At 36.3% G+C, this 15741-nt stretch overlaps 1 protein-coding gene across 3 annotated transcripts in view; it reads right to left on the reverse strand.

The window, feature by feature from the left end:
• Nucleotides 1–329: 329 nt before the first annotated feature.
• Nucleotides 330–15741, reverse strand: part of calcr (calcitonin receptor) — a 35308-nt gene continuing 19896 nt past the window's right edge. For all 3 annotated transcript variants that reach the window (XM_043217858.1, XM_043217859.1, XM_043217857.1), the window contains 12 exons: nt 15308–15411; nt 14772–14940; nt 14539–14649; nt 14320–14432; nt 13177–13268; nt 9115–9241; nt 5754–5907; nt 4688–4748; nt 4523–4589; nt 3911–4129; nt 3782–3823; nt 330–1338 (listed from right to left, as the gene is read on the reverse strand). In XM_043217858.1, coding sequence (XP_043073793.1) covers nt 1117–1338; nt 3782–3823; nt 3911–4129; nt 4523–4589; nt 4688–4748; nt 5754–5907; nt 9115–9241; nt 13177–13268; nt 14320–14432; nt 14539–14649; nt 14772–14940; nt 15308–15411 — 1481 coding nt within the window. In that variant the 3' untranslated portion in view covers nt 330–1116. The remainder of the gene's footprint in view (nt 1339–3781; nt 3824–3910; nt 4130–4522; nt 4590–4687; nt 4749–5753; nt 5908–9114; nt 9242–13176; nt 13269–14319; nt 14433–14538; nt 14650–14771; nt 14941–15307; nt 15412–15741) is intronic.

Here is a 15741-nt window from a genome sequence, read left to right on the forward strand (position 1 = left end):
TATATAATGTGTGTATTATAAGCGTAAGATATAAGTTTTTTTGTTTAGACTACAATTTATTTTGCTCTAATTTCTCAATTTGGTGCTTCTTATTTTCAGCATAAATCAGTGAGTTCCATAAGTAATTTGCAGTCAAATAATGGCAGAAAAGAAAAGTGGATTATTGATCACTATTTGAAAACGTGAAGTGAATTTGGTGCATTCATGAGAGCTTGATTTTGGTTTCCAAGAGGAAGTGCACTTACTGGCAAAGTAGCACTCCAGAACACTGAAAAGATGCCTTAAAATAAGACTTTGATAAATACAATCTGCACTCTAAAACACACAGGAGCTTTTTAAATATATATTTTTTGTTTTGTTTTTGTTTACAGAATACATTTTTGTGCATATCTATGCACAGGTTTGTGAATTTACTTTTAAGCAGTCCTAAAATTGTCCATGTCCATGTTCATCTTTTTCTCCACACCCCCTTTTGCAGCAAAGACGAGGCAGAAAAGTACAGCTGCAAAAACAATAAAGCAGTCAGGAGTCTCGCAAGACAGATAAAAAGCTATTTTCAAATGCGAAATGACCGTCAGACAGATCTCCGTAACCTCCTCTGACATTTCACCACCATCAGGAACAGGATTCAGGCACAGAAGAACTTTCCTTTGTTCAGAGACAGACGAGCGTAGCCTGTCCTCTGGAGGATCGGTTCCCAGTGGTTTAGAGAAACACGCAGCATCCCACAAATCAACACATCCTTTGGTTTTTTGCAAAGTAACTTTTTTTTATTTGTGGCCACCAGCCCAAAAAGGATGTGAGAGGAGCCTGACACTAGCAGCTTTAGTATGACATTTAAAAAAAAAAAAAAAAAACATCCCATCTCTCTATTTTTTTTTTCGGTTCCTTTGCGTTTCAACTCGCAGAAGCAGAGCTGAACAGAATATAAACAAAGCCTTGAGAAACATTTCAACAGAAACGGCTTTGCCAGCACAAGGCTTTGAATGTTCTGGTGTCGAAGCTTAAGTGCTGTCTGAGATGGGGGAGTTTGCGAAGGTTCAGTCAATCTGAGTCTCCAGTCTCCGGTTTGATTGAATCACATTTTTTCCCAGTATTATCTTTTTCTCCGAATGATCATGCGTATGTCTCGCCCGTCTTGAGGGCCACTAGCTCGGAGTCTTCTGTTTGTTTACCATTCAAGTGTTCACTGTTGCAGTCATGATGGTACATGAAGGCGGGCACCTCGGTGATGGAGGTGGCGGTGTAGGAGGTGGATCTCATGGAGCAGTGTTCACGTCGACGCTGACCCCACTGGGCTTTGTACTGCATCCACTGCCTTTTCAGAGCTCCCTGGACCTGCAGTCAGACATTTAACAATCTGTTAAAAAATAACTTTTACTTATTTCAAATCGTCGCTATCTTCATCTGTACGTTTGTCCATACATATCTATATATATTTTGCGAATCAGTCCTTGCGAATCTGCCAGTGAAGTGAGTTTGAATGTGTAATGATATTCGACGTGGCTATAGTCTTTTTTTTTTTTTTTCTTCTTCTTCTTTTTTCCTTGTGCCGAGACGTCTCATCAGTCACAGCATTCTTTGAGTCTTTGTAGTTTTATTATAACCATCCTTGTAGATGAACTTGATTTAAACGGTCTGATCGTTTGCTATATCCCATATGCAACTATTTAAATGATTGAAATCCTTATAAAATCAGCTGTTATTGAATCGAACGTTAAACAACTTCAAGTAGCGGGTTTTAGTTCAACATCTGTTTTAATCTGGTCTCCTACAATCGTGTTGTCAGAACGTTGTGTCTTTGTCCATCGGGTTGCACTTAAATGTGTTAAATAGTGAATAGTGTAAATAGTTTTTTGTTCAACCTCTGTGTATTTGGAGAATGCGGGAATTATATTACTCGATTATTATCGTAACCGAATTTGATGTGCCAATTACCACTCTGTGTATTTTTAACGCACAACAAAGAGGGATATTGGATCAGGCACAAATCTAGAGACAGGGGCACAGGGGAAGGACATAGACTAGAACGAATCATTCCGCTGAGGTAAACAAACACCAACACAAAGAAAATATTATTCTGTGTCAGTGGCCCTTTTATTGTCCTGAAACGGGATCTGTGCTTAGGACACATCCAAATAGTTTGTAGATGCGCTGATGCTGATGCGAGCTGGCTGCTCATGCATAGGCTAATAATTGACCCATTTTCCAGGCCCCGAAATAATTCAGCATGTTTAAAACATGACTTAGACATAGGCGGATGAAAGGCGCTAATTCATTCCATTCAAGTTCGTGCCAGGAACCTCATGCTGAGCATTCTAATGAAACTGTCTCTTCATTGTTTTGGTTTTGTCATGCATAAGTGCTCTAAGTCTGTTTTCCTCAAGTCTGGTAAATGTACTTTGACGTGCTTGTTGGTATTTACTGCCACTTAATACTCTTTTCATGCACCCCCTCGCTTCGAGAGAAATGTTGAAAGTGTCTGGCTTTCAAATAGATGTTTGGGGAATGCGAAAATAGAAGATGTCTTTTGCGATTATGACCTACCCTTGAGAAAAATATGTTGGCGTCGGTATAATGCCACATACGAAGTCTTAATCAGGTCACTCAAAAATGTTTAGGCCTGCGTTTAAGATTTATGAATTTCAATTGCAAATAAAATTTGCATCCATTTGGATTAAACTGTTCTAACATATATTAGGTAATGCATTAAAGGTGACGCATATTTAAAAGTCATACATAAATGAAACGCGTAAGATTTCTGCTCTCAAAAAATCATGCATAATTCATTATTAACTGTTTGCGTCTATTTGCTTTTATTTAATAACTTTATATTGCATTTAGGCAGCTTAAAATCTGCATTCATTTGCAGGTAATCAATTATTCAGTTAAAAAGCTGCTGTGGAACCAGCAATATTCATTTAGATGAAATGTACGAGATTTGAAGAAGTTTGATTTATTGATGATAAATATGTAAACCTGGTTTAGATACACGGACTCCCTACAGTTGTTATTAAACTGTCCTTAAAAGCAGAAAAAGTCACCAGTCATATCATGTGTGCTTCCTGACAGATCATAGAGGAAAGTGACATCAACCATGTCTGAATCAATGTGTCAGTTGCACTACATGGCCAGGTATTCAACCAGAAACTGTCTGAACGCCTGACTGACTTCCTGAACGCCAGCCACTAGCACTTTGGTGTTTTGACAAAACGTCAAGCTATCCCAAAGGTCGCATCCTGCGGGTAATGTCTCTTAAATGTAACCCCTTTTATAAGAATGACGTTTCTTTTTGTAAGGCATTCTTTAACGTGACGTGGCAAGTAATTGTCATTATTTAGTCATGACTCTCGTCACACCAAACTTGAATGCTGTATTTCACGTCATCTGAAGGTAACTGATACTTTTTAACAGAAAAGGGTTTAAACATTCTATAGTTTTTCACTGATAGTCTGAGAAAGTCATTCTCCATTCCATATATTCAAACTGGCGATTTATGTGTAGTTGAAATACACGTGAAAAACCAATCCCTTTTGACATCACACCATTGACAAAACAAAATGTGAATATTCTGTCACAAAATCAAAGTAGAACTACAGTGCTTTTATGGGGCTTTTGTAATGTTGCATGGAAAAATTTTAAATATTCTCCAAAAACGATACATGGAAAAAAAGTCTCAATTGCGAGATGAAAAAGTTAGTAAGCTTGCATAGTAAATAAAGACACAATTTGAGTGAAATATGCCATTATGTATTATAAAAATACTGCTTAATTTACTTACCTCTCCATTGAAAAAGCAGAATATGGTTGCCACCAGCAATCCCTTGCAAAACAGAAAATATAGAAGCATTAACAACTGTTTCGAGATGTCTTCCACAAGAAAAAAGTGTTAACATTCAGTCCGAGTTACCTGGTAATGCATTAATATGTGCATGATGTAATCATATATCTCTCCTGCCAAGCGGTTCTCTGGCCGCCAAGGGAAGATGACGAACTGAATGCCCAATAAGGGCACAAGAATGAGGGTGGCCCTCACTGCCTTCATATACATGTTTGACTCAGCTCGATGCGTATCTCTCAGTTTGGTCACCAAAACCCGTACTATGTTCAGCAGAAAAAATAAATTGACCTACAACATAAAGAAAAAATATATATATATAAAAATGAACTCCTTTGTTCTCCAAACAGTCCTTAACTAACATGCTCTATTTAGATTTTAATTTCACACAGCGTTGCTGCAATTAAGCTTGATTAACTGTGAATGAACAAAGCCATTGGCTCGATAATCCAATTTTAACAGAAAAGTGCTCTAATGAGATGTTAAACGCAATATTTGTCATTTTGCCACCAAGAACATGACATTGCATTAAAAGTTTTCCTCAACATTAAGCATGCTAAAAAAAAATTTCAATATTAAAATGGATTATTCAGGGCAAATACATGATGCACGCTGCATGAATATATGCAAAAGCTCAATGCAATAGTTAAATATATTAAATAAATATAAAAGGCGCTGACTCACTAATAAAGCTGCCATGATGGGGCCGTGAACCACATAGAGCAGATGTGTCTCCACACTCATCCAGCAGCTAGTGGAAAATATAATAAATCCCATATCAGACCCACTGTCCACTAAACCTGGCCTGTCTTCTGTATTTACTGCTGAAAAGCAGTGAACATTACTCACTTGTCATCAAAGTATTTCTTCCTCGCCACAGCATGGATGGATGCAGGCACCAAGGGGAATCCTGTTGAAAGGAGAATTGAGACATTAGTCAAACACGAAATATTATACCTCTAATGTAAAATGAATGATAATGCTGTAACTGTTATTAGACGGCAGGCCATGACTACGCGAAATGCCTCACTTGATTTATTGAAGTATTTAAAATCATCACGGTACAAACACAGTATCTATAGGCTATATAAACTAAATTGATTATCAGTGAATAATGACCGACGTTTCAGCCTGAATAACTTGACATTGTAGATGATACAATATCAGCTACTTCTATAACACATCTAGAGATTTTTCACATGCCCTCATATGGAAAAGAGACGTCCTCAAACATTTTTTCTTTAGTCATAAAAAGAAAGTGAGTAAATTTCAAATTCTGTGAAAATGGCATTTTATGAAATTTTTAGGTTTTGTGAGTTTTTAATAACCTTAAAACGGTGTGGCATTTTAGCAGGTCTTCTAGCAAACAGAAATGGATTCTCTCCCTTTGGGTATGAATGACAGATCCAGCATGAGGTTATCAGAAAATCGTTAATAATGCTCCACAATTCAGACACTTTCTCATCCGTTTATCAGGCTAGTTCCTGACCCATGCCATTGCTAACTTACAGAACACATGAAACAAGACGGTTAAGGCCTGATCTTCCATAAACTGTCCTCATAAAACTGCTAGTGGGAACCGTAAAGTACACCAGAATGTGAAACAAACCATGAACTGCAAACATTCAGCACATTGTGTCTTAACTGTGGATTAGGTGATTTGTCTGTCTTTAAACAAGTGTTTGCGCCGGCGACAGTGTTTTCTGTTTATGGAGCAGGAGGACATGACCACGAGCAAATGTATCCAATAAATTATGGAGCAAAGACTGATGAAACAGCTGCCCATGAAAACAGGTCACGCTACACTCTGTGCTGAGCAAATAGGGAGGGTGTTCATATTTACAATTTAGAGTTTGCTGACAGATGGGAAAGCAAAACTAGGAAGTGTGGTGCAGCGGATCTGGCGGAGACTCACCCCAGCCCAGAAGATAATACCAGTGCAGATGCTGCTCCTCGGCAAAAACGGCCACCACAATCAGCGTGTGCAGGTAAATCCCCTCACAGAGCATCCAGAAATAGTTACAGCCCAGCATGTACATGTGGAAGAAGTGAAGCACCTTGCAGCCAATCTGCAGAAAGGGAAAATGAAGTAGACGGGTGCTTTAAGTTTCACTGCAACAAGCAATTTAGGCAACAATGAAATCTGATGGGACAGCCATGCTGAAAAGACTAGCTTACAGCAGCGTAAATTACCATGTTCCAAGCTGATTTACACTGGTACGTTCTGGTCTAGCTTGTTAAGATACACTTTTTAAAAAAATGCTGGGAAAATATGGACAGAACCAGCAATTGGGTTGTTTTGACCCAGCAGTTGTGTAAAAACCCAATGCTTGTTCTGCACATATTATATCCAGCTCTGGGTTGTATTTAACCCAGTGTTTTTTAGAGTGTAGTAATAAATAAATGCTTTAAATTTTATACTGCAGTTGTTTTCAGCTGGTTTATAAAAATGATGCTCACACTTTATTTTAAGGTCTGATTCTCGCTGTTAACAAACCATTAACTACGACTTTTGCTGTTAATTTGCTGCTTATTAATAATTAGTAAGGTAGTTAGTTGTTAAGTTTAGGTATTGGGATTAGGGATGTAGATGTATTTATGCAGATCATGTTAATAAGCATGCTAATAAGCAAATAGTTAATAATGTAAATTGGTTCCTAATAGGTAACACTTTATTTTAGGGTTTCTTAACTAGTTGCTTAGTAGCATGCATATTACTAGAATATTACCCATTTATTAGTAGTAATTAAGCGCATATTGATGCCTTATTCTATGTCCCTAATCCTACCCAATATCTAAATTTAACAACTATGTTACTAACTATTAATAAACAGCAAATTAGGAATTGAGAGGAAAAGTCATAGTTAATAGTGAATAAGTGTTCCTAAGTGTTACCGAAATATAATTTTTTTATAACCTGTACGGACCACATTATTAACTTTATTAACTATATATAACTATATTATACTATTTTAATTATAAATCAAGCACTTTACGTTTGTAATATTTTTTTTTTCTTTAGCTTTTGGGGCAACTGAGAACGTAAAAATGTAATTTGTTGTCGTTTCCATTCACAACTATAGAAGTCGACCCAAATATGGCAATGTCTGCTTCCAAGAACAGGAACCCTGAAAAGGGTCCATTTGTGAGATTATCAACATGACATAGGTTGATTAGGAGAAGTGATCATTTTATAAATGCATAAACAACAGCAGAAGTGTGAATCAACAGCCTAACACACTGAACAAATCCTGATCCAAATGTTTTTTTAGTTTCAGCCAAATTACTAAGTGACAGATGGATTCACATCAAAATACCATAAAGTTTGTTTGGACGGCTCAGCTTTGAGCTCATCAAGAAAAATATGGGAAGCGTTATTTTCCCCTTCCTAAAATAAATGTATTTTGCTATCCTAATCATGCGGGGCTATATATTTTGTTGCAGTTTATTAATTGTATTTGGCAATGTTTCTTTTTTTCAGCAGTCTAGACTAAATTTTCACAACAGGAATATTTTTAAGTAGATTCTAGAATCTTAAGTTAATTAACGTGCTATTAAGGTTACAAGTACCCGAGGTTCATTTAGTTTATTTTTACCTCTTTAACGCGGCCCGGACATCACCTTACTCTGAATGTTTGAGATGCCTGGCTCCCTTTTAAGAACATGTGTGCAGTTTTAATTAGAAAATGCTGGCAAAAGTGTCTATTCTCAATCCGCGGAGCTCTGGATCACACACCTCCCAACAACACGTCGGTCATCCAGATTAACTTTTTAACCATATGTCCATAGCTCTCATCTGCCTGCTGCACCCACGCAACTGGCAGCAAGTCCTCACACATGTTATTGTCCACACACGGCTTTCTTTTAGAAGTCAAGGCTTCCTTACTTCAGTTCAGATGTCCTTGATATGCAACGGTGTTCTTGTCAGACTATGTCAGAAACCGAGGGTTTAAGTTGAAACTAAAGCGGGTAGCTCTGTCTGTAAACTCTTCTCCTTGAGGCTGGGAACGCATTCTGTATTGACTTCTGCAGAGTTGGAAAGTAAAACAGAAGGAGCTTGTTCTCCAGGCTGAACAAGGATACCGTAAATTAAACACTGCGAATGCACCCACCCCCGTAAGAATGCACATTTCGAGACATCTTCATTACATAAGAAAGATCATTTTGAGAAAACATAAGGATGAACAGGCAAAGCAGTCCTGTCAATGTGATGATATCTCTCTTAGAAATAACCCAATTTTCTCAAGCAAGTAAGAACAGTGATTATCGTCTTTCTGCAACTCCAAAACTACACCTCCAGTGCACTCTAGTCCTTTAAGAACTTCAGAATCTATTCATGCAGTGCTCCACACGTGATGACAGGCCATTTCAAACTACGGACAGCAGGGCGCAAAAACTCATTTTAGGCTGTCTCACTTCTTAGTTCTGTTTTTATATCAGAAAAAGAAAAGAATAGGCAATTCTCCTCAATCACGTTAGATACAGTAGCTAAAAAGTGAATGTTTTTCTTGAAACGCATCTCCTCACCACACCTCTTAGATCATGCAGTGCATTCCTGTTTGGCAGATTTATGAATTCCTCCATAGAGAGCAATGAAAATACAATGAGAGTTAAACTGTTTTGTGGTGGACTGAATGTGCGTTTCATATGAATACTTACATCTTATACTTGCAAAATATAGAATATGTAGCTAAATGATTTTTTTATTCAAATTTAAATAGTTATTAATTGAGAGGCTGTTTATATGTAATGTAAAATTCTGACTCAAATTATCACTCAAAAGTGTTTAAATCTCATTATTAAAACTGAATATTTAAAAGTAATTCAAAAGTTCATCAGTACAGGTTTTTTATGCTCAGCATGACTGCATTTATTTGATCACAAATACAGTAATAAAGAATTTTATTTTAATTCAGAATAGCTGCTTTCTATATTAAAATATTTTTTCTGTGATGGCAAAGCTGCTTTTTCAGCAGACTCCGTGTCACATGATCCTGCAGAAATCCTTCTAATATACTGATTTGCTGCTTGAGACAAATTTCTTGAACATTTTGAGAAACTCAATTCAATGTTAAAAACAGGTGTGCTGCTTATTAATTTTGTTGAAAACCTTTCTTTAAAGCAACGAAGAAAACATATTTGACTTGATCTGATGGAGCGCAATTACTCAGGTTGTTCACACCTGTTCTCTAATTTGTGGATCAGCTTCTTTTTTCCCTCCTTTTTCATAAACAACAAGCATTACTGGCAGTAATTGTGGATGTGAGGGTACGTACCGGATTCCTCTGCACCACTTTGGGGTTGTTGACCACAGTTATGAGGTTGACGATGGTGAAGGCTGAGTTGAGCACATACGAGCAGAACAGGTTCTTGTGTAGCGTGATTCTCTGACAGCTCAGGCTCCTGGATGATCGACAAAGAAATATGAATCCCTGATCGTTCAAGACAGAAGCAGTACTGAAGAATAATTCAGTTTGGCAGGTCATTTCAGGACGGAAACAAACCATCTTTTGGATAGTTCAGATACATAATCAATCATAAATCATTCTGCTTCTGCTGGATTAGATTTTTCACAAGCCTCAAACACTCAATTTTTCTGCATTTTTAGGCCAGATTTAATATAGATTTTGTCCGTTCCATCTTTAAATGCCTCTTTGCAAAGCCTGCATTAGATTATGACTGATTCATAAAACTAGGCTAACATGCAGAGCAAACTGTGACAATTAGTCTGACACGATCAAGAAGATCAATAAAACAAACTTCTGCTGCTTGTTTCCGACAGATATGCTACACAGCCAGAAACGCCACACGGTTTAACTTGACTTTATAAACGTTTTATTACTGGTGTTTAGGAATAATCTGTCCAATTCCCTCCATATGACCTCTTCAGGAATTGGAAGGCAGCACTGATGTGCAAATGTGGGTGGTCATATGTTAATATCAGAAATCCAATGCTTTCAAATGAGACTCTTTTTAGCCCAGCTTCAGTAAATAGATGTTTTTGGACTTTTGCGTGGTGCAAAATGTTTTACAGTACAATGAACTCTCTTATATCGAAAGATCAAAGAAAATTTGATTCATCATGATATGACGCATTTAATGAAGTAAACAGAACTAAAATTAAGTGTCACCTGAGGCCTGAGTATCCTGGCTTTCCTTCAAATAATGTGATTGTCAGATGCTGGCCTGTTTTTACTATGTATTGCTTAGTGTTTGAGAATAAAAACTCTGTGTGCTTGCGAGGGATTATATCAAAACTCAATTTATGAAGCTCTGTAAGATTAAGGAATATGGATCAAACTAGACTTAGAACGTAAATACTATATAGACAGAGAAAGCAAGACAGAATATAATTTAGCCTACGCAACGGCAAAAAAAAAAAGTGATCAATTCGAAATGATGTAAAGAAATGTGATTTCTAAGTAAATGCTGTTTTGTTGTTGGTCAGGAGTCGTAAAATAAGGCAAATTTGAGAGTTTACACATCACATCCGCTATCTCTGTCAACATACACAGCTTCTTTGAGATACCTAGTTGATCTATATTTTGCTGTCAAAAGATAATGATAAAATATCCTTACAAATAGCATCACAATCACCCAATTAAGAGAGTCACGCTACTCACATGATTTCACTCAATTTAACCTCAATTTGAGTGCAAAGCTGCTCCTGGAGCACTAGAGGGATGGGAGTGAAAGCTGAGCTCATTTTCCAAAGCTATTTCCCATATTCCCAAACAAAAATTTCTGGCATTATTCAGGGGGCATAAATTAAAGCTTAGTGCAGCTGTATGCTGACACGTACCTCTCCTAGCACCGCATCTGGACCCAATAAGACAACATTAAGACTTTGACATCTCAGAAGACCGGACTGTAAATATCACCATCGCACGTAAAAACACGCGTTGCTATGTTACACTTCCAGATATTGTAACAAAGCAGTTACACACGATTTGTTTTGCATGTAATGGGTTGTAAATTAAAAAAATATTTACAATTGCAAATTCATTTCTCATTAATCCTTAAAAATACTTATCGGACCACTTAGAGAAAAACATATGTGTCTAAAATGTTGGTTAAATTGTGATTGCTGTTTTGCAAAAACAGATAACGTCAAAAAAAATTAACACTAACACAATAAAAACATTATTTTTATTTTTTTTGCAAATAAACTTCATATTTGATCTTTAATTATATTTTCATTACAAAGCTAATTAACCTGCTAATATCAAAATATTATTAATTTAAATTACATTGTGTTCTGTTGTTGTGTTTTTCTTAAAAAAAATATTTAATAAGCACTAATGTTGAAATGACATTTTAATGAAAATATGCTTTTAATATTAATCTCTCAGCCTTTCAATGAATGTACTGAAAAAAAAAAAACTAGAAGATTGGAAGTTTACTCGCTGGATACAACTGTCATATAACCCAAAGTTTATGTGCCGTCTAATGCATATGCATTTTATATATAAGACTCTTTGGCTCCTGCATTTAATTGCCCATGAAATTAAGTTTACCCTAGGGGATACAGACATACGGAAACCAAGTCAGCATGAAATGACACACAAAACCTGACAAATAATGCTCGTCATTTGGCTCAGGGCTTAGTGCAGCTCTGCCAGACAAATGGACACCAAGGATTTACACTCAATAAAACACCATGATGAGAAACTATCGTTTTTTGCAATGCCAGAGCCAAAGGACCTTTTGCTTTCAGTTCAAACAGTTGGCTCCTATTAAAAGTTCATTTGTTAATGTTAATGACAGAAACATCTCTAAATCATTTAAACGTCCATAAAACCATGCACACTCCTTGAAGTGGATTGCATTTTTTACAGTGAAATGTAATGTTCTGTGATGTTTTTATTTCAAGCACAAAATCAATAATCTTAATAACCTCAGTTCGTGCCTGAGAAAAATAAAAGTATTACATGAGCAGCATATTAAGGTCTCTCCAAATTTGAAATCAATTGAAGAAAATGAACAGGAAAGAACATTGTACCTTTAAATAGTAAAGACGAATTCATGTATTATGGAAAAAAGCCAATAAGGCACACTATCTTGATATTTTATCTTAGATTATAAAACTGGGCATTCTCTCAACCAACTTTATGAGATGTTTTTAAACAGTAGTGAAGGCGGTCCCCTTTTTTGGGGGGGTGCTTTTCTTACTCAATCCAGTCCAAGCCAACCATTAAAACCTATTTGTAAAGAAATTATAGTTGAGTTAATTCTCCTACTAAACTTTCAGCCAATTAAAACAGGTTCCCCAGTAGAATATCCATGCTTTTTGCCCCATCAGTTTTTTATTTTCATTTTATCAGGTTGTCCAAGTTTTTTGTATGAAATGCTTTTGTTGTTTATGCATTAAGTATTCAGGGACCACCATTTCTAGACAGTGTTTGGGTGGTCTGTCTTAACTTCCACAACCAGCAGTGCTGACTAAAACATTAAAACACTTGGATAGTGTTTGTATGCTTATTATAATTTATGCCGTTGTTTTCAGAATCTATATAGTCTTCAGAATATTTTGGGTCACTAAAAATTTAAAATATCACAATTTTTAGATTGATAATAATTAATATAGTATTTTATTGTTTTTAGCTAAGAAATCACAAATAATATGGTATTTTATTGTTTTCATCAGTATAAAATTAAATCATCCAAAATAGCTTTTTTTTTTAATAAGTAAAAAGAATACGACACTGAAATAATTTCTTTTGGGTTTCAGTGCATATCCAAACACAAATTACATTTCAATGTATGATTTGCAGTTCAGTCAAATATAATGGTTGGTTTAGATTTTAATGCGTTTGCAAGACACTGCATACAGTAATGCAGTAAATACGCCAACAAAAAAAAGAAAAGAAAGAAAGTTTTCCTGACTTTGTAAGAAATGGCCTGAAGCGCAGTTGTATATATTTCAGAGACTATCGCATTTAACTCAGGGTTCAGACTGCATTTCCGTGTGGCCATGCTGACGGGAATGCCGATCCATCTTTTCTATTTGGTTTGAATTGGCCGCTGTGATAAATGGGGTAACCGAGAGCCTCTTGGTAAATCTCTCTTTAAAAAGCTTAAACGTTGACTCCGTCAATTAAATAAATCTCAGACACCACTGCAGCAATCTACCTCTACACCGTCATCGTCAACAGCTCTGACAAATGACAAACTGTTTGAGAGTAGACAACACAAAGCCCTGCCAAAAACAAGTAAACAACTGAGCAACCCATCATCAAGAGGTTTATTGATCGGTCTGAAGTAACTGCAACTATGCAGCAGATATTTCAAGGCTCCTTCAAGGCATATTGGTGGAGACAGTTAAGACATAAACTCACCTGAAATAAAAGAAAATGGCCAGAGAGATGAGAAGGGACACTATAGAAAGAGCATGACCCACAATCGCCATATAATACAAAATATACGCCATCTGAAAGGAAAAAAATAATGTTAAGGTAAGATTTTTAAACATGTTCTCTTGATACACTTCACTGTTTTAATTTTCTGAGGCTCATTATAAGACTCTAAAAATAAATAACGTCAATTTTGAAATTATAATTTTTTATTCTTGCAATTCATTATTTTGTTCGCATAAAAGATCGAAACAGTTTCTATATATACACCGGTTAAAGACTTATATCATATGAAACTAATTTGTGTTTGAAACTGCAATTAAATTATTCATACAGGTTTTTTTTTAAGTGTATTATCACATTAATATTCTGGGTATAGTTTCACAAGATTGAAAAAAAAGTATCAAACTTTTAGGTGTATTTTTCAATGTATTAATCATAACATGATAAAAGAAAAAAGATTATATAAGCATATTTTGATTTGTGATATTGAACAGCAAGTTTCAAGCAACAAGGATGAAATCTCAAAGTAGTAAGAAGACTTAAAAGTAGCATATCTCAATTTGTTGTACCTTTTTCATAAACTGCATGCAATTTCATCCAGTTTGATAGAGTGAAGTGCACAGACTTTATTTGAGCTTGTCTGAGCTGACATTTTCCCTGCTCTCCCTCTCTCTATCCTTCGCAGTTTGTAAAGCAGCAGTTGTATGACACTGAAACCATTATGTTATGAATAATTTTCAGTGCCACTGTCCTCCAGAAAAGCTGTTTAGTTAAACTGAAACTGCCTTGTGTAGACCTTCTGCTTTACTGCCACTGAATTTGAAACACTCAAATTCAACGTGCCCTTCAGGGAAAAGCTTTTAAATCAAATATCGTCCAATCTGAGATGTAGCCTACTGTATGTACTGTATCATATTTACACTTTTGTGCTATGTTTGCCCAGAAATGTTGATCTGCTTATTATTTGTCCTGCCTTGCTGTAATTCAGCCCTACCATGGACTAAGTCTTTAAGCACTCTAACGCTCCTATGTGTAGGATTTTACTTTCATACCATCTATTTAATTCAGATATATTCATAACACATGTTAATTTAAGACAGTAACAGAATTTAAAGATGACCTTACCTTGAGCTTGTCCTTGGTGTGAGCAATGCAAAGGGTGTAGTTGGACCATGTCCTGTTTGTCTCAGGGTGCCTAAACCAGTTTCCTGTCTCATCGCAATACTTGGTGACCTTTTCTAAACAAACAAGGATAAAAATGTGAAAATCCTTTAAAAAAATCGCATTGGTGTAGACTGGTACTAGTAGTAATATCAGCCTAAATAACAAATGAATCAATTGTACCAGTAGAGTCAAAGTCAGGGAAGTAATTGGGGCAGTTTTGAGATGTGTATGTTCCCGCCGGCGTATCGTCCCAGCATAGCCACCCATCCCACGTGCGGTTGCAGTATGAACCTAAGAGACAAGCACACAAACAATCAGCACCAATTCCACCGTGCAATTGCTCTTTGCACTTTGCGCTATGAGTTTCTGATGATTCAATCTAAAACCTCTTCTGAGGCTCTCTGTTTTCACACCTGATTTGTTATATGGCTGGTCTCTGTTCATTTTCTCAAAGCATTTATATTGACCATCGATGATCTTCTTCCTCTCCTCCGCTTTCTGAGTCACTACAGGGCTGACCTGACTCTCAGCGGTGGGATCCATCTCCGTCTCCGTCTCTAAAAAGCCATGAACTGGTAACGTCTGAAGAAGAAGGTATTCATTTTGAGAATACACATAAAATAAGTATCTCAATATGAGCCTACTGGATAATTACTGAAAACATTTATTACTACTAATAAACAGTTGTGCTGCTTAATATTTTATTATTTAATTTAACGCATCCAAACTGGCAACTATTAATATGCAGATCTGTAGCTCTGCATATTTACATAATGCTCAAAATCAATGGCACAATGCACTGGTAATAAATAAATTTGGTGACAGCACTACCTATCAATTAAAATCTATAGCAATCGTAGAGTGTTGTATTTATTGCTGCTTAGGGCAAACCGATTGTTGTTGTATGACCAAACAAATCTACAGCTCATTATATTGTGCTTTATTTTACCTTTATTTTCTCCTTTGAGAATGTGAGACAGTGGGACCAGGTCTTATTGATGGATGAACTGTGTACCCAGTTGCCAGATTCATCACAGTATTTGGTTACCTTTTCTGCAGGGAAAAAGAAAGTTTAGTGTAATGATTTGAGCTTAAGTGTTCCAGTGATTAACTCCAGTCTTTGGCCTCTGGAGTCAATCAATCTGTGTGTTAGAACAAACACACTGAGCTGAGTCTCAGACAGAGAGGTTTCTCTCAGCGAACAGCAGAGAATATCAATATTTCAGCACCTCAGCAAACTCCTGTTATATCCTTGCTATGGTCACTGCGATATTTCACTGACATTTAGAATCAGAAATCAAATCATAAATGTTTGATATAACACATGTACTGTAGCAAAGATCCTTCCTTCCCCTTAGAAAAACACTCCATGCCAGTTTATAA

This window comes from Puntigrus tetrazona, chromosome 19 (genome assembly GCF_018831695.1).
Source record: "Puntigrus tetrazona isolate hp1 chromosome 19, ASM1883169v1, whole genome shotgun sequence".
NCBI lineage: Eukaryota > Metazoa > Chordata > Actinopteri > Cypriniformes > Cyprinidae > Puntigrus > Puntigrus tetrazona.